The 24,939-nt window shown below is 34.1% G+C and overlaps 1 protein-coding gene and 1 long non-coding RNA gene across 2 annotated transcripts in view; both read left to right on the forward strand.

Moving 5' to 3' along the window:
- Positions 1 to 1,158: 1,158 nt before the first annotated feature.
- Positions 1,159 to 9,027, forward strand: LOC122135436. Its single transcript, XR_006153521.1, has 3 exons — positions 1,159 to 1,274; positions 7,896 to 7,983; positions 8,980 to 9,027. It is a non-coding gene; the product is annotated as an uncharacterized LOC122135436 (long non-coding RNA).
- Positions 9,028 to 10,286: 1,259 nt separating this feature from the next.
- LOC109055311 (lethal(3)malignant brain tumor-like protein 4) overlaps positions 10,287 to 24,939 on the forward strand; it is a 63,106-nt gene continuing 48,453 nt past the window's right edge. The window contains exons 1-12 of the mRNA XM_042714853.1: positions 10,287 to 10,392; positions 10,463 to 10,517; positions 10,650 to 10,738; positions 12,961 to 13,065; positions 13,906 to 14,041; positions 15,116 to 15,207; positions 15,315 to 15,466; positions 18,172 to 18,248; positions 19,113 to 19,198; positions 19,267 to 19,377; positions 19,534 to 19,651; positions 20,048 to 20,159. Coding sequence (XP_042570787.1) covers positions 10,315 to 10,392; positions 10,463 to 10,517; positions 10,650 to 10,738; positions 12,961 to 13,065; positions 13,906 to 14,041; positions 15,116 to 15,207; positions 15,315 to 15,466; positions 18,172 to 18,248; positions 19,113 to 19,198; positions 19,267 to 19,377; positions 19,534 to 19,651; positions 20,048 to 20,159 — 1,211 coding nt within the window. The 5' untranslated portion in view covers positions 10,287 to 10,314. The remainder of the gene's footprint in view (positions 10,393 to 10,462; positions 10,518 to 10,649; positions 10,739 to 12,960; positions 13,066 to 13,905; positions 14,042 to 15,115; positions 15,208 to 15,314; positions 15,467 to 18,171; positions 18,249 to 19,112; positions 19,199 to 19,266; positions 19,378 to 19,533; positions 19,652 to 20,047; positions 20,160 to 24,939) is intronic.

Below are 24,939 nucleotides of genomic sequence, written 5' to 3' on the forward strand. Positions count from 1 at the left end.
TGTTTAACTGGTGTGTGTTTTGGGGAACGGAGCCGTTCTAAATCTCTGCTGCATGATTTATGATAGATTACATTCAGATGAATGATTCATGAGGTGAATAAGATTCATTACAGCCAGAGAAACACTCTTCACTGCGCATTAAGATACTGAAGGAATAAAATCACACAGTGTTCTAACAAACAAACACAGTGAATAATGAATGAGCAGCTCTTACATGACATTAGAGCTCATCACACACATCTATGACTCCACTGACCCCTGCTGGAGGACTCCGTCAACTACACTCCAGGAATATTATACTTTACAGGTTTAATTTAGTTCAATTACTGCACTCGTTCACAAATCAACTGGACTCCAAAAATAAATTAAAATCATATTTTTGTAAAAAAAAAAAAAAAAACGTTTTGGAGTGACACAAAATTAATTAGAACTCTAATTTTAAAAAAAACATATATATATATATTAAAGTGTTTTAAATTCTCAATATCCAGCTTTATATGTTTATCATCAGTAAATCCAGCTGGTCTCAGTCTCATACAGTTTAACTGAGCGAACAGTCGTATTAAACCATACTTTTTAATTTATTAAATGTAATTGTTGCTGTATGTGTTGTATGCTGGTTCTAAGAAATTTTAATAAATGGGTTGAAAAAGTGTGTATTTGAATAAAATCAAACAGATGCAAATAGTTAATTAATAATAATAAATTAATTGTTTGAGTCCAGAAATCTGATCTGTTTCTTTTATGTTTGACTGACAAATATGAATCACATTAAGTTTATAATTTTGTTAATGTTAAAACTGTGAAATCCAGTTGAATGGAAAATTGTATATATATTTTTTTAGCTAACCCCGCTATGATATTTATGATAAAAAAATAATGCATTATGCATTTATAGTACCTTCAATTGTTTAAAAAATGTTTTTTTTTTTCATTTTGCTATTCATTATTAATGAATAATAATATAATTAATCATTATAAAAAGTTCTAATTATTATTAAAAACTATAGTAATGAATAAGTATTATAATATTTTCATATATTGTTGTTATTATTAAATCTATTATATTCAGTTAATTTCTTAGAGAAAACATGCAGTTTGTGGTGAAGATGTGACATGATTTGATCTTCCAGCAGCTCTATGACAGAGATGTCAGGTGGCTTGTTGTCGTCCGCTCTGGTCACGTGCTCTCGTCTATATGAGGGCTCTGCTGCGCATGCGCACTGCTCAGTGTTGTCAGCGCGTCCTCAGTCGGGTCTCTCAGGCTCGTGTGGGTAAGAAATATTCATCATTATGAGCCACAATCTGCGCTTTTGTGTTTAATCTGCCTCACAGGTGTGAGATTGTGTCGTGAGGAGTGTGATGTGTGTGTGTGGTTTCCCCTACAGTCCCGCAGGTGTGTGTGTGTGTGTGTGTGTGTGTTAGTTAATGCTGCTCGGCTAATCTGTGTGTTTCTGTCGTTTAAAGCCAGTGAAGATGAAGATGTAGCGCTCGTTTGTGTTTGAAGTGTTACAATGTTTCTCCGTCAGCCGATGACGCGCGAATGTTACATTGTAACTCCTGATGTTTCTCTCGCGCAGCTCCAGATCAGTCGCGTTCTCCTCTCAGTCCTTCTGTCTTTCTATCTCTTAGTCTGTCTGTCTCTCTCAGTCAGTCTGTCTGTCTGTCTGTGTGTGTGATGTGTGTGTTTGTGCTGAAGTCGCCATCTTCCCGCGCTCATCATGGATGTTGTGTGGTCTTCAGTCCTCGCTCGGATCACGAGTCTCTGTCTTCTTCTCCTCTGCGCTGCTGCACCTGTTGAATTTCTCCTTTACTTCAGCTTTTAAGGGCATCAGCAGTTATCTGGATCAGTTTAGTGTGTTCAGAGATAAAATGGTTTATTGTGGAAAAATGCCGTGTTTGTTTATAGTTTTGTGTTTCCTTTGCTTTCTGAATCAAATCCTCAGAAACTGTTCTGATCAGATAGAATCTCGATAGAATCTCAACTCTAGTGTTATTTTACTATAATTGAGATTCTATTTTAGTTTTTATAAATATTTTGAATCAGTGTTTTTTTGGAATATTGTTGTGTGCCTTTGTGTGTTTTTTTTTAATGTCTATATAATTTTCGTTCATTTTTATTTTAGTTTCAGCTGTTTTAGTACATCAGGTTAAACTAAATGAAAAATTAATTCTTGAAATAAGTTGTTATATATTTGTATGTTTTATATTTAACGTTTATTTTATTTCAAGTAATGATTTTTTTAAATAGTTTTACTTGGCTCTAGTTTAAGTTTTAGTTAATTTTATCAATCCTGAGAGAGTCAACACAAAGAGTTTAGGTTAAATGTTTATGAACGTAAAAGCTAAACTGTGTATTTTAATGTTTTGTATCTTCAAGTTGTTCAGTATTTTAAACCCCTTGAGCTTCAGACCCTGCAGTGTGACAAATGAATTCATAAAAGCACAAACCTTCCACATAATCTCTCAAGAGTCTGGTGTATGATAACGAGTGAAGGATGATCAGAGTGCTTTCAGATGAGCGTTTGTGGAGGGATCGTGTCGTTACAGGAATAGAAAGCTATAGTGTATTAAAGTAGCCGTGTTAGCAGCTCAGAGGAAGCGCTGTCTGTGTGAGCGGGTTAGTTTAGTTAACTGCGTGTGGATGGGTTGGTTATAGATCACAAGCGTTGGATTTTCCCACACGGCTCATAACAGCAGATAATGCTGCTCGTCTCTCATGTTTGTTTGGATTTCTGTGCCAGGAAATTGTTGAGATGTTTCCTGCTGAATAGCTGCCTCACATCACTTCCTGCTCAGCGCGTGTGTGTGTGTTTAAAGCAGCGACACACTCCTCAGTTTATCGTGGTGTTTGTCGTTTAGACGTCTGCTCATCTCAACACTCAAATGTTCCCAGCATCTACATGGCTTTTAACTTTCTGACGCAGTAAACGAGCTGCTCTTTCTGTCAAATTTAGAAAAAAATCTAGTGCAGTGCATGTTGGGTGTTTTGCATAGTTTGTGAAGTTTTAGGCAGTGTTAGTTTAGATACTCTTACAGTTTTGATTAGCATTTTTAATCAGTTTAATTTCACTATTTTAATTTTAGTTACTTTTTTAAAAAATTTGTATTTTAAAATATATAAAATAATTTCTACTTTAGTTTGAGTTATTTAAGTACATCAGTTAAGATGAGAAATGTTGCCTTGCCAACACTGAAGTTTTTTTTTTTATTGCAGTCAACATTTTAAGTAACAGTTTGGTTTTGTTTTTAGTTTCAGTCTTAGTCTTATAATAACTCTGTTGTGTTCTGGTCATTTTGAGCTGGAGAGGCTTTTCTTTTTCAAGGAAATTCTAGTTCATGTTATTGAGTTGGACTAAAACTTACTGACGCAGGTATAAAAACTCCCCCCAAAAACTTGTAATACTTGTACTTTTGGGGGGATTTTTCCCCACCGTACACTTGTGATGTTCCCAGTCAAAAACACCAGCCTAGGATCTATAACCACTGCTGATGAATTTCTTGTCATGCTATTAGTATCAGAAAACTTTTGTTGATCTGATCTTTTGCTCCATTTTTGAGGCAGAATTATTCACAAATAATGCTTTCTTCTCTCAAGAACAGAGGAGCGTGTGTTCAGATCAGGGATCATCAGCTCCAGAAAGAAACACACAACCTGTGCTCATCAAAAGAAAACCAGATTTAGTGAAACCAGAACATAATGAGATATTTATAAGCAGTTTTCAAATGGATGTTTTTTTTTTTTCAGCACAACACAAGGGTTCAGTCTAAGTTTGTAAGTTTCTGTTTGTTTCTACAAACTTAATTAAACTCTGTGTGTTTAGGTTATAATAAGTCAATCCAAGAGTGAGATGAAGTTCGTGTTCAGCTGTTTGGTGAATGAGTGACGCACAGTACAGGTCAAAAGTTTGGAAACATTACTATTTTTAATGTTTTTGAAAGAAGTCTCTTCTGCTCATCAAGCCTGCATTTATTTGATCAAAAATACAGAAAAAACAGTAATATTGTGAAATATTATTACAATTTAAAATAATAGTTTTCTATTTGAATATACTTAAAAAAAATAATTTATTCCTGTGATGCAAAACTGAATTTTCAGCATCATTACTCCAGCCTTCAGTGTCACATGTAACATCCAGTCTAACACATGATCATTTAGAAATCATTCTAATATTCTGATTTATTATGAGTGTTGGAAACAGTTCTGCTGTCTAATATATTTGATCAATAAAAAGTTTAAAAAGAACTGCATTTATTCAAAATAAAAAAATTCTAATAATATATATTCTAATAATATATTTTCTTTACTATCACTTTTTATCAATTTAACACATCCTTGCTGAATAAAAGCATTGATTTTATTTAAAAAGAAAGAAAGAAAAAAAAATTACTGACCCCAAATTACTGACCAGTAGTGTATATTGTTATTACAAAATATTTATATTTAAAAAACATAGCTTTCTTTTTTTTTTCTTTTTACTTTTTATTCATCAAAGTATCCTAAAAAAGTATCACATGTTCTGAAAAAATATTAAGCAGCAGAACTGTTTCCAACTTTGATAATGAATCATCATATTAGAATGATTTCTAAAAGATCATGTGATAATGATCCTAAAAATTCAGCTTTGCATCACAGAAATAAATGATCATTTAAAGTATAATAAATTTAAAAACAATTATTTTAAATTGTAATAATGTATCACAATATGACATTTTTTTCTGTATTGTTGATCAAATAAATGCAGGCTTGATGAGCAGAAGAAACATCTTTCAAAAACATTAAAAATAGTAATGTTTCCAAACTTTTGACCTGTACTGTATATCTAACACTAAACAGTGCTGCTCTCAGCTGCAGTCTTCACGAGTCTGTGTTTCTCCTGTTCTCTGTGCTGGTAAAGTGTTGGGTTATTTCGTGTATCGGGGGTTTTCCCTGATGATGATGAACACCTGCTCTGGTCAGGATCGACAGAGATTCACTGTTGGGATGTTTTGTTTTCAGTCTTTGAGTTTCACATCACAGTTATTGTACACTGGGGAAAAAAGAGTGTAGAAGCAGTTCTCACTCAGGAAATCTCACACATAATTCTGAGGAAACGGTGTCACAGTCAGACTCTGAACTGAATGGGAAATGATCAGGTATAAAGAAGACCGAAATGGTATTTTCTTGTATAATCTTAGTTTACATCGAAAAATCATTTTTTCCAGTGTGATGTGGTTTTGAATTATGTGTTTGGTGCTGTTTCGTGTCTGATTTGGCCGTCACAAATGTGTGTTTTTGTCTCGCTGTGGTTCTTCTTGTCATTCTCAGGCTCTTTTGCACGAGTCTGTGGTTCGCGTCGTTTCGTAGGTTAAACCCTAGTTTTATCTTGAAGTATTCTTCAGAGTAGCTGTGTCTCGTCAGAAGTCATGAATCAGACGGGTTGTGTTTATCATGTTCATCTTCAAGACACACAGACAGACAGACGGCACTCAGAGAGAGAACTTGTTAGTAGTGTTGATGTTCACTAGTGTTTGTCTGTCTTTCACACACGATGGAAACCTTGAAGGAATCATTCACTCCGAAATACAGCATTCACGTCCTTATCTCATCCAAAGCTTCCAAAAGTTCATTTAGAGGAAGTTTCAAAACAAGACGTGATTTCGTTAAATCAGTGAGAATTGAATCAGTCTGATTTGTGTGTGAGTGAATCATTTAGGCGAATCAACTGATTCAGAACGATCTGACTTGTTGATTCACTGATTCTCTCATAAAGCATCAAAGGAGTCATTTGGACTGCTGTTATGATTCTTTGCGCTGCTTGTTTGTTATTTTTGGAGCTTCGGTCTGTGTTCGGCTGTAAGTGAATAAAGAGCACATTCTTTCAAATGTCTCCTTTCCGCGGGAGAAAGAACATCAGACGGGTCTGGACTGACATGGAGCTGTTAATTGGGTCTGGTTCTGGAGGTTTGGTTGAGTCAGGACTCGTGCGTCTGAAGGATGAAACCGCAGAGAAAGACTGACTCACAGCACAGCGTTTCCATTGTTTGAGACGTGAATGGGAGGAAAGCGAAGCCTGAAGGGACTGAAGGATGCTGGGAGATTCTCTGGGAGAAGTCCGTTCTTCTGGGAAGATGTTAGTCACTGTTTCCGTGCGGAGCAGACGTGAGATGTTGAAGCTGCTTTGGGATTGACTTTATTAATGATGCATCAGATCCAGTTCTCTTTTCTTCCTCTTTGTGAGCTGCTGATTCCAAAAATAGTGTCTGTTGTGCTGTTTCACGTCACTTTCTCACTAGATGTGGTGCATTTTGTGACGAGAATCTAGTTTTCTCCATCAGTCATCAGAGAAACATGATTCCTGTTCAGTTCTCAGCCCGTTTTCACACGTCTGACAGTATTTGATGTTTAATCCTGATTCTTCCTCTTCTTTGCAGATTGTAAATTAAATGATGCATTTTGAATCTTGTGTTATTTTGATAAGTGATGTGTAAATTTTCATATTATTTATTTCGTGAAATAACTGTGACTTACTAGGATTATGTGAAAAGAACATTAAATATCAGCAAAAGCTTAATGTTTTATGAAAGACAGCATTTTTGGTCGTATGTTGATGTCAGCTTTAATAATAATAATTCACGTTTGATCGGCGCTTTTCTCATCGACACGCCGCACGAACACACTTCATTTAGTGCTGTTTTAGTATCACTGATATACTATTACAGCTTTTATTAATATTTTGAATTCGTTTTTATTTTTATATATTCCATTTTCGGTTTACTTTTAGTTTTTAGTATTTTTTTTAATTTTTTTTTTATTTTAGGATTTTTTAAATATGTCTGTATAGTTTTTATAAATGTTTCATTTCAGTTTTAGGTTTTCAGCTTAAACTAAATGAAAATGAGAAACGTTGCCTTGGCAACAAGCTGAAATAAAATAATTTTTAAAAATATAAACATATTAAAGTTTGAGTTTATATTTAGATAAATGTTGTTTATTTTGAGGCATTTGCAAAGTTTCATTCCCTTACTAATTTAAAAAATATATATATTTATATTTTTCTGTATCTTTTCCAGAATTTCTTCATAAACATACAACTTGTATTTATTTGAGAGTTGTATTTAAAAAAGTTGCTGCATGAAAAACAACAGCGTGTCCAGCAATAGAGCTGAAATATAAAATACAACATATCAAATGTATATAAAATATGAAATATAAAAGTATAGCAAATCTGAATATAAAATACAACAATATAAATAAAATATGAAACTTTAAAGAAATTGTCCACAAATATTTCTGTTGTGTTAATATAAGACAAAACAAGCATTAAAATGAAATAAAAACAATAAAAAGCAAATAAAGAAAAAACATAATTAATATATCAAAAAAATATACATTTTAAAATATATATATATTGAAATATAGTATTTAAAAAAGTGTCTAAATATTTATAAAAATATATATAAATGCATATAAACTATATACAAATTTATAGTTATATATTATTGAAAAGTGTATAAGTAATTATAAAATGTTTTGATAATATTTATATTTTAGGGGAAAAAAAGTCTGATTTCTAAATCTTGATTATTAATTTCATTAATAAAATATTACTTGGGTATTTTTGTAATGAATATATATTTTTCCGGGTAGAAATCTTCATCCCGTCAGTCATGAGTGAATTCATGTGAATTAATTTGTTGAATGAGCAGGAAGCCTGAATGTAATTATAATGTAGTGTAATATTTGAATCTGTGGCGCTGAATGGACTGGCGTCATGCTTTTATTCCCCAGGATCTCCCCGTCAGGCACTTTCTGAAGGGTGTGAACACGTGTCTTTCATCACTCAGGACTGGAGTGATTGTGAAGATCAGACCTTCTTCATGTTCATGCTTGATTTTATTATTGTTCTCCACAGATGTCAGGATCAGGTTTTGCCGTTATCTTGCTCTTCATTTCCTAAGAAGTGTTGCTCGGTTACACATCACTGATCCTGCTGAGAGACTGTTAGTATGTTTTCAATTAGTATTTATTTATGTTTTCAAAATTTTAGATTTTTTTTGTCTATATAATTTTTATTATCTTTTGAATTAGTTTCGTTTATATTTTCAATTTTTTTAGTAGTTTTTAAATGTCATTTTAATATTTTTAGTAGTTTTTGTCTCTTTTATTATTTTTGAATTTGTTTGTTAATTTTTCTATTTTATTTTAGTAGTTTTTAAATGTCTTCAGTTTGATTAATTTTTCATTAGTTTTTGTTTATTTTAATTTTAAAGTTTTAGAATTTATAGTAGTTTTTATCTTTTATCTATTAGTTTTTGTATGTTTTTTATTTTAATTTAATTTTTTACATTTTGCAGTCATTTTTAAACGTCTGTGTAGTTTTTATTAAAATATAAGCAAAAACAAAAAATAGTGTTAAAGTTGTAGAATTTGTCGTAGTTTTTAATGTCTATTTTTATATACATTTTTTAATTAGTTTTGTTTATATTTTCAATAAAAAAAATTTTTAGTTATTTAAAAAATTCATTCATTTTTCATCATTAATAATTTTTTTTTTATATATAAATTAAAAATAAATATAAATAATTAGTAGTTTTTAATATTAGTTTTTGTTTATATTTTAATAAAAAATACATTTTGTAGTAATTTTTAAATGTAGTTTATCAAAATATAAACAAAAACAAATTATACATTAAATACATTTTTGAATTAGTTTTGTTTATATTTTAATTTTAAATTTTTACTTTTTTGTATTTTTTTAAATTTGTTTATATGGTTTTTATTAATTCTTTCATTTTTAGTTTTAGTTATTTTAGTACTTCAAGAGAAACTAAATGAAAATGAGTAATATTGTCTTGTCCACTAGATAAATACTTAAATAAATAATAACCTAAATACTAAATTAAAATAATAACCTCTATTTTCATTTAAATCAACTATCTCACTTATCGTTCTCTCGTCTGTTGGACTGATGGGTGGATGTGCATGGTCTCTCTCAGGTCCTGTAGGTGTTGAGCGGTGCAGATGCTGATGATCGGGGGTCACGCGTACGAACCCTACGTTTGACAGCCACTCATTCCATCCAGACGCCAGCCGGTCAGTTCATTCAGATGCTGCTCACGTTATGAAATATTAACAGCCATCAGAACACATTCAGTGCAGCCAGAGATCACGATCGTTAATTAGAGTAAAACTGACATCACAAAATGGCTTTGTTTAATTATTGAATTGCAAAGCCTGTGATTTAAGTAATTTTTGTAAGTGTTTTTTTTTTTTTTTTAAATAGTGCATAAAAAAACAATGTAAATCTGTAAATAACATTGGATGCCCAAATTGTGCATATAAATATAATGTAAAATAAAAAAATTAAGGTAAAAATATATAGTAGATGTGTTATAAAATAATACTTATTATTTATTAAACACTGTATTTTAATTTTACACTACAATAGTAATATTTCTTATTTTATCTAATATTTTATTTATTATTATTATTATTACTATTAATATAAAAAATCCCAAATATTATTAAATATAAATTATTCAAAAATAAAAATTATTTATAAATTATAATTTCAATAGTCATATCGTTTGTATTTTGTTTAATATAATAATAATAATTTAAAAATAATAAAAAAAAAAATACACAATAATACGTACGATTGCGTCCCGCTTCACTTCCTGTCCTATCAAAATAAAGGCATAAAATGTCAAAAATAATTCTTTAAAAATAATAAATAAAAAAATATATATTAATTGTTAAATTATATAAAATGGTCATATATGTATTTTTATATGATGTATGATTTTTGGGTGAAATTGTGCTGCAGACCTGGAGCTTTTTTAGGATTTAAAATAACAATCACTTTTTTTTTTTATTAGCATTTATAATGTTACAAAATATCATCTTCACTAGTTGTCGTCTTGATCAAAAGTGACAGTGAAGACATTTATAATGTTACAAAATATAAACGGTTACAAAAAATATTGCTATTTCAATATAACAGCTGATTCTTAATTTTTGAACTTTCTGTGTCATCTGTGAATCCTGAAAAATAAAATATATCACAGTTTCCCACAAAATATTAATATGTTCAACTTGTGATAATAATCGCACCGCCAAATCATAAGAATGTTTCTTGAGCAGCAAATCATCATATTAGAAATGAATTTCTGAAGATCATGACACTGAAGACTGGAGTAATGAACTTGCTGAAAATACAGCTGGTCACATCACAGAAATAAATTACACTTTAACAGAGATTCACACAGAAAACAGCTGTTTTACATTCTAATAATATTTCACTTTTTGTGTGTTTATAGATCTGATCTCTAATGATGCAGAGTGAGGACCGCAAGAGAAAGAAACACAGTGTGAACCCCAGAAGCGTTTCAGACGAGTACAGTCTGCGTGTGAGTACCCTGACCTCTGACCTTCCGTGACCCTCAGAGCAGACCGATGAGACTTTCTGCTTCTTCTCAGGAGCGACCCAAAGACGAAGCCTCAAAGATGAAGAATAAAGTCTCTACTTCCCAAGGTTTCATGCTTCTATAAAGTGGCGATGAGTTTTGCTTCATTGTTCATATCTGATAGATGTTTGTCGAGCGGTGTGTGTTTGAGCAGGTGGAAACGCTCGGTGTGTGTGTGTGTGTGTGTGTGTGTTGTGCAGCGGTCAGCGGTAAGAAGAAGCCGTGGTCGTGGGATCAGTATCTGGAGGACGAGCGATCTCAAGCCGCTCCTCTGCAGCTCTTCACCGAGGTACAGAAGATCTCTGACACCGCACTGAGATAAACATCAGTTTACACTTAAATCACAAACTGTGTGTGCTTCATTTAAATACCACCGTTTTTCATCATAAACAACACAGAATTTGAGCCATATTATTGTTAAAATAATAAATTTTTAAAGCTTTATGAATTCAGTTGAGGAGACATTTTTACTGGGTTATTAAAATTCATTTGAAACATTATTACGGAATACAGAAAAATGTGAAATGTTTGAAATAAAACTGATTTTATAGGGCCCTAAAAGTGTAGTTAATTAATAATTAGTAAAAAATTTTAAGTCATACTTTTTGATTACTAAAACTTAATTTAACCCTTAAAATGTTATCAGGGAATAATGTGTGTGTGTGGGGGGGGCATTTCTTTGGCCCGTATTATTGTGTAAAAATGTAATAAATTATTAAATTGCTAAAGTATAATTAAGTCAATTTATTATACATGCTTTTAGATTATTAAAATGTAATTGAACAATTAAAACAATGGAGAAAAATTAAAAGCACAGAATTTGGGAAAAATAAAACTAATTTCATACGGTCCTTAAAATTGAATTGTTTTTAACTTTTAATAAATTCTTGTTAAATTGTATACATTTCATGATTTCAAGTAATTAGACGAGTTTTTTAATCATTAAAACTGAATTCAGAAATATTAAAATGGAATTTGTGGGAAAAAATATAACTTGATTTCATAGTGGTCTACAAATGTAATTTTTTTTTAACTTTTAATAAAAAAAAGATATTTTTTTTAAATAAGTTGTAATAAATGTGTAATAAATGTTTTATGCTACATTTTTTTGGACAAGCTTTTTGATTGCTAAAATGTGTTCCAGAAAAATAAACCCAGAGATGAAATAATGATTTGATGAAGAGAGAAATATTATAGATGGTCATCAGGAAGAACTGCACTTTTTGCACGTTTGTATTGAATATGTTGTCAAAATACTGTAGTTGAAAAGTTAGCTTGCTGGAATGAATGTTATTAATGTATTTTTGTGAGATGTTTAAAGAAATAGTTCACCCTCCGTTCATCAGAGATGTAGATGAGTTTGTTTCTTCATCAGGTTTGTAGAAATGTAGCACTGCATCAGTGTCTCAGCAATGGATGTGAATGGGTGCCGTCAGAATGAGAGTCCAAACAGCTGATAAAAAACATCACAATAATCCACAAGTAATCCACAGCACTCCAGTCCATCAGTGAACATCTGAGAAGACAAAAGATGAAACACATCCAGCATTAAGATGTTTTTAACTCAAAAACATAGAGTCTATAATCCATAATAACACTTCCTGCAGTGAAAAAGTGCATCTGCTGTTGTCTCTCACATCAAAATCCAGACACATATTTGTTTAGAGCTGTTTAAAAACGCTGCTTGATCTGTGCAGATTTCTCTCCTGATTCACACCAGAACACTTTTTCACTGGAGGAAGTGTTTTTATGGATTATAGACTCTATGTATTTGAGTTAAAAAGCATCTTAATGCTGGATGTGTTTTCATCTTTTGTCTTCTCCAGATGTTCACTGATGGACTGGAGTGCTGTGGATTACTTGTGGATTAATTGTGATGTTTTTAATCAGCTGTTTGGACTCTCATTCTGACGGCACCCATTCACTGCAGAGCATCCATTGATGAGACACTGATGCAGTGCTACATTTCTACAAACCTGATGAAGAAACAAACTCATCCTGATCTCAGATGAACTGAGGGTGATTTTCAGCACATTTTCATTTGTGGCTGAACTATCCCTTTAAATTATTTTCGGTTGCATTGATGCATAACAAGAATATTTTACAGACTGACCTGCACTTATGAGAGAATACATGAACCGATCAGATTTATTCCTTGAATGCAATGCAAGTCATTTAGGATAAAAGAATCTGCCAGATGCATAAATTTTATGAGTGTTTTTAGCGAGAGTAGTGGTGGGTAGTTTTGGGAAACGCAGTGTTGTAGGTGGTTCTGCATCGAGTCGTTCAGCAGCAGATGTGATTGTCTCCAGTCTGTTGTCCGTGAGCGTGTGTGATGTCCTGCGCTCGGCGTCTCTCAGGCCACTTTCCTCCTAAAGGGACGTGATGGGACATCTGCTCCCCTCGGAAACACGGGAGGCGGTTGCCATGGCAACTCCTGAGCCGAGCACGTCTCCGTGAACACGTTCTGTGGTTCTCCAGGTCTCTGAACGCTTGTGTTTGCTCTTCTAGTTCCAGGCGTTTCCTGACAGCAGGAATGGTTTTAAGGCGGGGATGAGGCTGGAAGGCATCGACCCGCTGCATCCGTCCATGTTCTGTGTGCTGTCTGTGGCCGAGGTCAGCACTTACTCACTGTTGACTTGACATTAAGCACTCAAAGAAAAGATTGGCACACTTCACCTGATGCCTGTTTGTATAATGCTTTAGAAAGGTATTCATAATGTGCAATGTAATGCATTATAGCTTTTCATAAATAATTGCAACCAAAGTTGAAATGCGTTGGTCGTTTGTCATGTGTTTTAATGCATTATGCTTTCTATGAATAGCTAAGTGTTATAATGTGTTATGACAGTTATTCATAGATCATACAATGCATTATAAGGTGTAATTAATGCATTTAAATTACTTTAAGTATAGTGTTAGCAAGATTTTAACTAGCAGTAAATGCATTAAAATACTTGAAGACTTTTATATTTAATGCATTATAAAAGTATTTTAATGCATTAATTACTTCTTGTAATGCATCTTATTGCAAACGCAGTTAAAATAGTTATTTATTAATTTTTACACCTTGAGAAAATGAAATGCATTAAACCAATTTGCATTTAAATAAAAGGCATGTTTAACCTCAGTTGCAATCATTTATGACAAGAGATATTTCATTGCAACATACATTATGAATAATGCATTACACATATTATGATGCATTTTACTGTATTTTTGTTTACAATTACTTATGAAAAGATTTAATGCATCACAATGTACATTATGAAGACCTTTATAATGCAGTAAGCATGAACACATTTCTGCATAAAACAGTATAAAAATGAATTGCATTAAATTTAAATTGATCATTTGACCTGATGAATGTGTGTTTTGTGCTTATTTAGAGTGTTGCAGGTTAGTTATATAAAATACTAAAGAGACTCATATCGCCTTTCTTTTTTAATGTTAAAGGCTACCGTCTTCCGCCTCCATATCCATATCGATGGTTACTCCGAGTGCTATGACTTCTGGGTAAACGCAGACTCTCCTGACATCAAACCAGCAGGATGGTGCGAGTCGACGGGACACAAACTCCATCCACCCAAAGGTGCGGTACTTCTGCATCATCAGCCTGCGCCTGTGGTTTTGTCTGTCGTGAGTCCAGTGTAATAGATCAAATCCAGGAGATCGTGCTTATGGATGAATATCATAAAAGCAGTCTAGATGATGTCTGGATTTACCACACAATGACAAGGAAATAATATAATATGTCATTTTATTTTATTTTATAAAAAACAGTTAACTCAACATAGTTTCTCTGAAACATCTCGTCATTTTGTCAGTTCAGCTAGATTTGTCTTGTTTAATGTATTTAGATGTTTTAAACAATTACAGCACTTGTTGTACTTTTTTCAGTTTATTCTGATTTAAAAAGAATATTATTTTTTAATTATTTTGATTTATTTATTTAAATTATTTTTTATTTTAAAAAAAATTTTAAAACGTAGAAAAATTTAAAACTTAAATTAGAAATATTCCTTTGGCTAATAACTGAAATAAATTTAAAAATAAATTTAAGAGTTTAATTAAAATTACAAAAATTACCAAATCTGAAATAAAAAAAATAGATAGAAACTTAAAAAAAAAAAAGAGTAAAAATAAAAAAAATTACTAAAACTTAATTTTTTTTTTATTTGAATTATTATTTATTGTTATTGTTAACTAAAATAAACTATTGAAAAAGTTTTAAACTTAGAAAAACTTAAATTAGAAATATTCCTTTGGCAAATAACTGAAAAAATGTAAAAATAAATTTAAATTTAAGAGTTTAATTAAAATGACAAAAATCACCAAAGCTGAAATAAAATAAAGATAGATAGAAACGTAAAAAAAATAGTAAAACTAATTTTTAAAAAAAAGCAACAAAATTACTGAAACTTAAATTAAAATGTAAAAAAAGTATTTTCTTTCATGTGATTTTGTTTTGATTACAAGGTGTTTAGGGATTTTTTTTTCTGGAAGACAAATCATTGTAGTGTTTGTTACACACTCTCAATTTCCTCACATATATATAAAAAAATCCTCATTATTATTAATTATTATTTATAATCAATCACATTAAACAACACAAAAAAAAAAAAATCGTTGCAGTAATGGGAATCACTTAATTTTGTGTGGTCAGGGTACAAGCCGAACGAGTTTAACTGGGAGAAGTATCTGGAGTCCTGTAACGCTCAAGCCGCACCAAAGAACCTCTTCAGACCCCAGAGCAGCGTGAGTCCCTCGTTAACGTGTTTGATGGCTTTATGGAGGCTCGTCTGAACACTGGGAGGGTAGAGATGTTCTGAATGTCACTAACCAGCAGCTCTCTGCTCTCGCAGGCGTCCAGCGGCTCGGTGTTTGAGGTGGGCATGAAGCTGGAGGCGGTGGACCGTAAGAACCCGTGTCTGGTGTGTGTGGCCAGCGTAGCTGACATCGTGGACCAGCGCTTCCTAGTGCACTTCGACAACTGGGACGACACCTACGACTACTGGTGAGGAGCACTAACTAACCTGTCCACTAGTTAACCACACAGGACTCACTGCTGCGTAACATGCCTTCTTCATACGGTTATAATGGAGAACGCCACGCTTATCCACACATTTACCACCGTGTTCTCTCAAGCACATTACTGTAGAAGGAAAATATCACGGTGCATAAAAATGTTTACAGCATTACATGAGTCACACGGTGCTTACTATGATATTTTTGTGTATGTCTACACCTATAATATAAAATAATATATGTGCATACATAATATAAGATGATTGTTGAAGTACTAAAATGACTAAAACTGAAATAAATTAAAGAATTATAGAAATATTTCATAAAAAGTACACAACTAAATTACTAAAAATTCAATTGAAATGAAACATGAAAATATAAAAATATCATCTAATTCAAAATATGAATAAATTCTATAATAGTATATGATTAATTCTACAATTAAAGTAGAATCACTCAAATTAATAACTGAAAGAAATAAAAATTAAACCTTAACTAAAACTAGAAGTGAAATAAAATCTAAATGTTAAAATAAAACGTACTAAAATGACAAACTGAAATAAAATAAATTAAAAGATCAATTGAAATATTTAATAAAAATTAATAAAAATGGCAAAAGTACATAACTTACTAAAACTGAAATAAGATAAAGAATTATAGAAATATTTCATAAAAATGAATAGAAAGTACACAACAAAAAACTATAATAGTATATGAATAATTCTAGAATTTAAGTAGAATTACTAAAATTAATACCTGGAAATAAATAAAAAGTAAACCTTAGCTAAAACTAGAAGTGAAATTAATTAAATCTAAATAGTAAAAATAAAAAGTACTAAAATGACTAAAACTGAAATAAAATAAAATAAAAGATCAATTGAAATATTTAATAAAAATTGATAAAAATGGCAAATTTACATAAATTACTAAAACTGATACAAATTAAAGATAAATATAAATATTTAATAAATGAACATGCACATAAATTACTAAAACTGAAATAAGATAAAGAATTATAGAAATATTTCATAAAAATGAATAGAAAGTAAACCTTAGCTAAAACTAGAAGTGAAATTTATTAAATCTAAATAGTAAAATAAAAAGTACTGAAATTACTAAATAAAGATAAGTTGAAATATTTAATAAAAATGAATAAAAATGGCAAAAGTACATAAATTACTTAAACTGACATAAATTAAAGATAAATAGAAATATTTAATAAGTGAAAAAACACATAAATTGCTAAAACTAAAATAAAAAAAAGATACATAGAAATATATAACAAAAATTAATAGAAATATCAAAAGCGCATAACAAAATCACTGAAATGAAATTGAAAATAAAATAATAAAAGCTAATTTAAAATTGAGTAATAAATGCTATTTATAAACCGGGCTGAATATGCAAAAACCTTTATGAATATATTAATATTCTATGCTTTTTAAAAAGTTCAGGGCTGATGGAAGAACAAAGATCATAATAGCGTAACGATGATTATTATGCGTGGGGGGTTCGATGTAGAGACGATATAATGACTCTATTAGTGCTTTCTCTGATCATCGTCATCTCTCCAGCACATTAATATCTGCTCCTGCTAATGTGAGGAGTGTTTCTAATGACCGATCGATCCAGTGATGCGTGTGGGTTTCACATAATCACATCACTGCTAGGATCTGCTCATGAGAAGCCCTGGAGAGGAAGACGAGGTAAAATTAGAGTGCGTCCCACGCAGAGAGACGCGTGCGTCCCTTCACACAGCAGCTATAAACGGATTGGAGCAGAAGCAACATGGAGACTGAGAGTGTGTTATTACTGTCTGCATCCAGCAGAAGAACAGCCTCACACAGTCTTTAGATACAGTAAATATCCAAAGGCCCTCACATACTGTAAACACACACACACACACGCTGTCATACGTTTACTGTGCAATATGCAAAAATAAAGACTCTTCCATTGGTTGCACTTAAAAAAGTGAGGTTTTTCCTTAATATAAATTAATAGAATTAAAACTGAAATAATAAATAAATGACAGAGATATAGAAATATTATTAAAAAGTAAACGGAAATTACTTAGAATAAAAATAAAATCTAATTCAAAAAAATAATAATAAATATTATAATAGTTTATGATCAATACTAAAATAACACTGGATATGGGATAAAGTTAATTCAGCAGGTTGAAATTAATTAGATAACTATTAAACCAGCTGAAATAAAATATAAATATTAGATGAAAAACTTAAAAGAACTGGAAATATAATGGAAATAAACTTTAAGTTGATGTACTAATATAGCTCAAACTAAAATAATAAATATTTATAAAATAAATAATGTTTATTTAAAATGATTAGAATTGACAAAAGCACATACTAAAAATAAAATTAAAATGATTTAAAAATAAAAGCCAATTCAAAATATGAATAAAAACTAAAATAGTACATAAATAATACTTAAGTTTAAGTTAGTAACTGGAAATAAATACTCCGTGATTCTGGTTTCTTATTTTTTTTTTTTCTGACATGTTGGTGTTTTATCTTTCACTTGGATGTTATAATAAACACAGCTGGATAAAACACAAACTGTCAGGCTGCAAAGATGATGTGATTATTTTAAAGGGTCTGATTCTGTCCCTCAGTAAGAGCTGCTGCAGTAACTCTGGCTGAGGCTGTGACGGTGTGTTGTGTGTTTCCTCAGGTGTGACGCCAGCAGCCCCTACATTCACCCGGTGGGCTGGTGTCAGGATAACGGCCGGCCGCTCACGGCTCCTCAGGGTGAGCATCAGACCCTCAAACACTCATACCCCCCGTGCACTCGGTCTCATCGCTGTCATATGGTGTAACTCTGGAAGAGCTGAGATCATCACCTGGAGTCTGTCACGTGTCTGTTCATGTCTAAAACCAAGTTACCAAATCAATCCGTCCTTTGAACAAATCGGTTGAATGAATGATTCAATGACTCACTCGTGCAGTTATTTGCTGCCCCCTACTGGTGATTTTAGGTTAATGTTTAAAGTATATTTTCCCTTTTTTCCCCTCAAATCATTTTAAATATGTGTCCCTGCAGCACAGAAGCAGTCATCAGTAGCACAGGTATATTTGTAGCAATAGCCAAAAATACATTGTATGGGTCACAATTATACATTTCTCTTTTATGACAAAAATCATTAGGATATTAAGTAAAGATCATGTTCCATGAAGATATTTAGTAAATTTTCTACCGTAAATATATCAAAACTTAATTTTTGATTAGTAATATGCATTGCTAAGAACTTCATTTGAACAACTTTAAAGATGATTTTCTCAATATTTAGATTTTTTTTGCTCCCTCAGATTCCAGATTTTCAAATAGTTGTATCTCAGACAAATATTGTCCTCCTAACAAAGCATACATCAATGGAGAGATTATTTATTCAGCTTTCAGATGATGTAGAAATCTCAATTTCGAAAAAATTGACACTTAAGAGGGTCCAGGGTCACATATGAGTATTGAATGTTTTGTTTTTAAAACATCAAAACATTAATCATTCATTTGTAACTGCAGGTGAACTGTGTTCATGTCGTGCATTAGTTATGTATAGCTGTATAACAGCAGTTCTGTGCAGACAGGTGTGATTGAGTGTTCATGTGTTGCTGTAGGACACCCGAATCCAGAGCACTTCGTCTGGGAGGATTACATGGAGGACACGGGCGCGTCTGCGGCTCCCAGTCAGGCCTTCAGTGTGGTGAGACGTGTTTCATACGTGATCATTGATGAGTGTTAGAGTGATCTGACCGCTGTGTGTTCCTGCAGAGATCCCCACACGGCTTCCAGACGCACATGAAGCTGGAGGCGGTGGACAGACGAAACCCCATGCTGATCCGCGTGGCCACCGTCACCGACACCGAAGACCACAGAGTCAAAGTGAGTCACCCTCATGTGATTTACACTAGCAAAGCTTCTGCAGGCTTTCATTGGTTAAAGATCGGAAGCATTAAGACTGAAAGAGCAAACAGATTGATGATTGTTTTGAGATCTTTCCTTCTGTCATTCTTGAGTAAGCGTCTCTCTGTTGCTCAGGTGCATTTTGACGGCTGGCATGAGAAGTTTGATTTCTGGGTGGATTCGGACCTGCCGGATCTTCATCCCATGGGCTGGTGCTCCAGGACGGGTCACCCGCTCGAACCGCCGCCGCTCAGTGAGTCTCTGCTTACTCTCACACACACCACAGATGATTCACATCCTCAGATTTGAGAGCTTTTACTGCAGTCACATCCATTTCTGTGTGTGAGAGAGAGAGTGTGTGTGTGTGTGTGTGTGTGTGTTCCCATTATGCCACACTCATAGACCACATGATTAATCACCACCCTCACCACATAAAAGATAAGAATTACTACTTTTTATAGTATGATGTATGAAATGTTATTATCATCTGTGTGTGTGTGTGTGTGTGTGTGTGTGTGTGTGTGTGTGTGTGTGTGAGAGGAACTGAAATAGCTGCTGCTCTCTAGAGGACGAGTGACGCTGTAAAAATGTCTTTCTACTGCAGGCTGATGTCCCACGCTCATTGTGTGTGTGTTGTGTTTTTCTGAAGCTCACGCAGGGCTGTCAGACATGAAGAGCTCCGTGACGCAGGGCGTGTGTCCAACCCCGGGCTGCAGGGGCATCGGCCACATCAAAGGAGCAAAATACACCGGACACCACAGGTGAGACCCTCACACACACCTGGATCACAGGTGAGACCCTCACACACATCTAAACGCGCACACACACGAACACTTACACACACTTACAAACTCACTCACTCACACATACACACACACACACACACACTTACAAATGCACACTTACACACACTCACTCACGCAAGAACACACACACACACACACACACACACACACACACTCACACGCACACTTACACACACTTACTCACTTACTCACTCACTCACACACACAATACACACACACTCACACTTACACACACATACACACAATACACACACACTCACACACACACACACACACACACACACACACTCACACACACACTCATGCACACACTCATGCACACTTACACACTCACTCACGCATACACATACACGCACACTTACACACTAACACATACACACTCACGCACACAGACACACTCGCACACATGCGTGCGCACACACACACTTACACACTCTCTCACATACACACTCATGCACACTTACACACTCACTCAATCACTCACACACACACATAAACACACTCAGTCACTCACAAACACACACTCACACATTTACAAACACACACACACGCTGACTGTGTGATGAAGTCTAGTAGAATGTAGTTAAATGAGCTGAAAATATAAGATGTGAGCACAAAAATCACTGTCTTATCTTCATGTTATATAAGATATAGTTCAGGAATATCACAGCAGCGAGAGTGCTGTTTCTCCCCAATATCTGCACCAACGATTACACAACAGTTCAGTAAACAAGCTCACATTGTTACATATTAGAGACCGTATTGTCTGTTTTTGTTCAATATCACAAGTGAAAGTAGTTTGTATCACAGCACAGCAGAACTGTTGAGCGTCTCTGATCAACACACAGTGATACTGGAATTAATTAGTGATTACACACTTACTTTATTTCTGAATTAATCATTCGAATAAATTGATTCAGTGACTTAGTGGGGCAAGATTGTGGCCTAATTACGGACTCCCAATCAAAGGGATTGTGAGTTCGACTTTGTACACGTTCTCTCTCCACCTTCAATACCAGGACTCTGAGCAAGGCATCGAACCCCAAACTTCGAGCATAAATAATGCCCACTGCTCAGGGTGACTGTTTCACCCTCTACTGTGTGTGTCACTGCTTTGTGTGTGCACTTCGGAGGGTAATCATTCTTGGCTGAATGTCATGTGTAACGTCACTCACTAGTTTCATAGGTATCATTCAATAATATCAATTTATTTCATAGCATTATTTATGTAGAGTAAATATTCCTAAATGCCACTTCAGTTTCAGCTTCTGAAAACAATATATATATAATCTATATATGGTGTAATCACCGGAGAATCAGTTGCGCACACATTTCGCCCATCCTTTAGTGAACGGACACGGCTGTTTTTAGAAAGCCGCGTCTGATTACACAGAGCAAGACAGAAGAAGAAAGGACGCTTCAGCAGAATCCTCTCTGCTTAGAAAGCCACTGGACTGGCTTTCATTAAAACCTCATTTACATCAATTTGCATACAAAAACCAGCTATTTAAGCAGAAGCGCAGCGTCACGTCGCGATCCGGTGGACAGGTGAACAATACCAGAGCGTTCCAGTGCTCATGGACTTTAATGAATGTCCTCCAGAGTGAAATGAGTTCAGAATCTGTTTTTATGAGACGCAACAGAAACCATTATTACTGTAAACTAGAGCTACAGCAGCTGAAGCATATTGAAATAGATGCATAATTCAACACTCGACGTAATCAAAGCGACTTCATAATCTTCTACCGCCTCGTCTGAACCCTACACCTACACCGCCTCGTCTGAGGAGCCTTCATCAGTTATGCTTTATTAGAAATGAACTTCTTTGGACGAGAAACCTTTTTTAAAACCTGTTCATCTCGTAGCATTCTTCATGCAGTTGTAATTGTGTTTCAGGATTCTCTGCACACATGCTGTCTCTGTGTTCATGTGTGGAGCTGCAGGACAGTAAAGGTCTACACGTGTTAAATCGTTATCTCAGACTCGTTTAACGTGCACTGAGACGGCCGCACACCTCCTCTGAAATGTGTTGAATTAACTGCATGCAGCTCTCAGAGCTCTGCTTCAGCCGCTGAAATGAACTGCAGGACTGCAGCAGAAATGTAGGCTTCTCATCTGTTTTCATGCACAGGTCTGAATAAACTCTGTGTGTGTAGTGTTGATATCAGGAAAAGCAACAGCTCCGGCACACCAGTGTGTGATTGGCATTTTTGCCTTGCTAAAATATCAGAAAATATGCCCCAAAAAAATCCTCCTCCTCGTATTGCTGACTTAAACGAGATGAGAATTTGTGTAGGAGCAGCAGGAGTCTGAAATCTGTCTTGCGTAAGCATACTCGCCTCGAGCATATTCCTCCTCCAGTAACTACTGTACATATATCTGGATGAGGATTAAACTTTTAATTTGATTCAATCTTCGGTTGGATTGAGCTCAGATGCTTTTTTTTCCTGGTGTTTGCAGCAGAGTTATTGTAGTGAACTAAAAGTTAAACTAAAACTAAAATTAAAACCAATGAAAAAATACACAAGGCAACATTTCTCATTTTAGTTTACTAAAATAACTCAAATTAAAAATACTATATATATATTTATATTTTGTGTAACTCATTAACAAAATTATTAAACTTCAAAATTTAAATTTTAAAAATGAAATATAAAAATAAAAACTAATTCAAAATATTAATGAAAACTAAAATGGTATCTAAACACTGGATTGCAGTGAACATATTTCAACAAGACGCAGTGAGTTTCTGTCCATGTTTCAGATCAGATCAATATCAGCTCATATCTCTCTCTCTCTCTCTCTCTCTCTCTCTCTCTCTCTCTCTCTCTCTCTCTCCTCTCTCTCTCTCTCTCGCTTTCTCTGCTTCTCTTCCCTCCCATCTCCCTCTCTCCTCTCCTTCCTTTTTTCGTCTCTGCCCTCTCCTCTCTTTCCTCTCTCTCTCTTTCTCCCTGTCCCTCTCCCTCTCTGTCGATGTTCTCTCTCTGTCTCTCTCTCCTCTCTCCAAAGATCAAATTCATCATTTCAATGAGCTTTATTGGCATGACTTGTCCAGTATTGCCAAAAGCATGGGCCCTTAATAGGCAGGAAAAATAATCAATAAAATCAATCAGTAACAAATGCATGAATTATCTTATAAATCAATAAAAATAAAAAAGAAAACAACAAATTAAAATCAAAAAAAAATAAAAAAAACACACTTGTGTGTATTGTCTCAACATTCAGACTTAGTTTGTCCACTGGCGCTCTTCGTTCGTTTGTGCAGGCTTTTACATACTTTGTGCTGTTTCTGTGGGATTGAGATAGAGTTTTTTCTACCAAAATAGGATGTAATTGCTCTGATTTGGTTTACGCTAAAATGTGGTTTAGTGTTGGAATCTGGTGAAAAAGTGTGCTCTAATGTGTGATAGTGATCACGGAATGAGGAAGTGTTCTGTTCACTCTCTCGAGAGCACATGAACACAGTCTCTGCTCTCTCGGCTGCCATCTCTGCCTGTGCCGTCCTCTCTCTACAGTGTAGGACGGTGATCACTCAGTCTATATCTGCTTAGGGTATTTCTCAATTTATGCTCTTTCACACAGCTCCAGGTATTCTGGGCTGGTTTATACTCTCTCTTCAGCTTTTAAATAGAGTTCCATCTTCTTTTGTGATTTAGTAGCATCTTGCCAATGGTGTGATGTAATTTTTTGTTTTGTAGTTAAAGATAATTTGGTTTGGCCAGATGGTGCTCTGCTGGTCTGGCTGTAGTTTGAGCATCAGCTGTGAGAGTGCGCTCCGGTGCCGGTTCTGCTCTGGCAACGCAGGGCTTCAGCCTGGTATGAGCTACGGCTCGTGCGCTTCAGGTGCTGGTAGAACTTCACAGCTCTTTTCTGGATACTGATCAATAAGGGGTATTGTCCTAATTCAGCTCTGCACGAGTTGTTTGGCGTTGCTCTGTTTACTTTTAGGATGTTTTTACAAATTTGTACATGCAGAGTTTCGATTTCCCTCTTTTCCCATTTAGAGAAATCTTGGGTTTTTAGAGGTCCCCATATCTCAGCTGCCATACAAGAGCAATTGGTTCAATTATTGCTTTTAGGATTTTTAGCCAGGTTTGAATTGGAATTTCATGTCGAATAGTATTTTTAATCATGTAGAAGACTCTCAGTGCTTTTGCCTTCAGTTCATTCACAGCCAGATTGAAGTTCCCTGTTGAACTCAGTTTTAATCCCAGATATGTGTATTCCTGGGTGTGTTGGGGGGCTTGGTTTCCTGCTCCCGAAGAAAGATGTATTTATTTTCCCCTACATCTGGATCTATTTTGAAAAATCATTATTTTAGTTTTGCGAGGTTAATTTTGAGAGCCGTATGTGTGACTGAATGTCTACGACGTCGAGGGGAGCTGCTGCATAGTCCCTCTTTTTGTTTTTTGACAGAATGGACTAAAATCATCTGCGAGAGAGGACATTTAACTTCTGATTCTGTCAGGGTTGGGCCGGGGCCGTGGAATTATTTAAGGCTTTGCCTAATTCGTTTATATATATGTTAAATAGAGTGGGGGCTCAGTGGGCAACCTTGTCTGACTCACTCGTTGTTGGGAGAAGAGAAAAATTCTGTTCGTTTGTTTTCAATTTTACAGCACGTAATGTGTTGTTTTTTATACATGGTGCTGATTAAAGCAGATCACCTCTCTCTCTCTCTCTCTCTCTCTCTCTCAGTGCCTTCGGTTGCCCGTATTCTGACATGAACATGAAG

This window comes from Cyprinus carpio, chromosome A24, assembly GCF_018340385.1.
Source record: "Cyprinus carpio isolate SPL01 chromosome A24, ASM1834038v1, whole genome shotgun sequence".
In the NCBI taxonomy this organism is placed as follows: domain Eukaryota; kingdom Metazoa; phylum Chordata; class Actinopteri; order Cypriniformes; family Cyprinidae; genus Cyprinus; species Cyprinus carpio.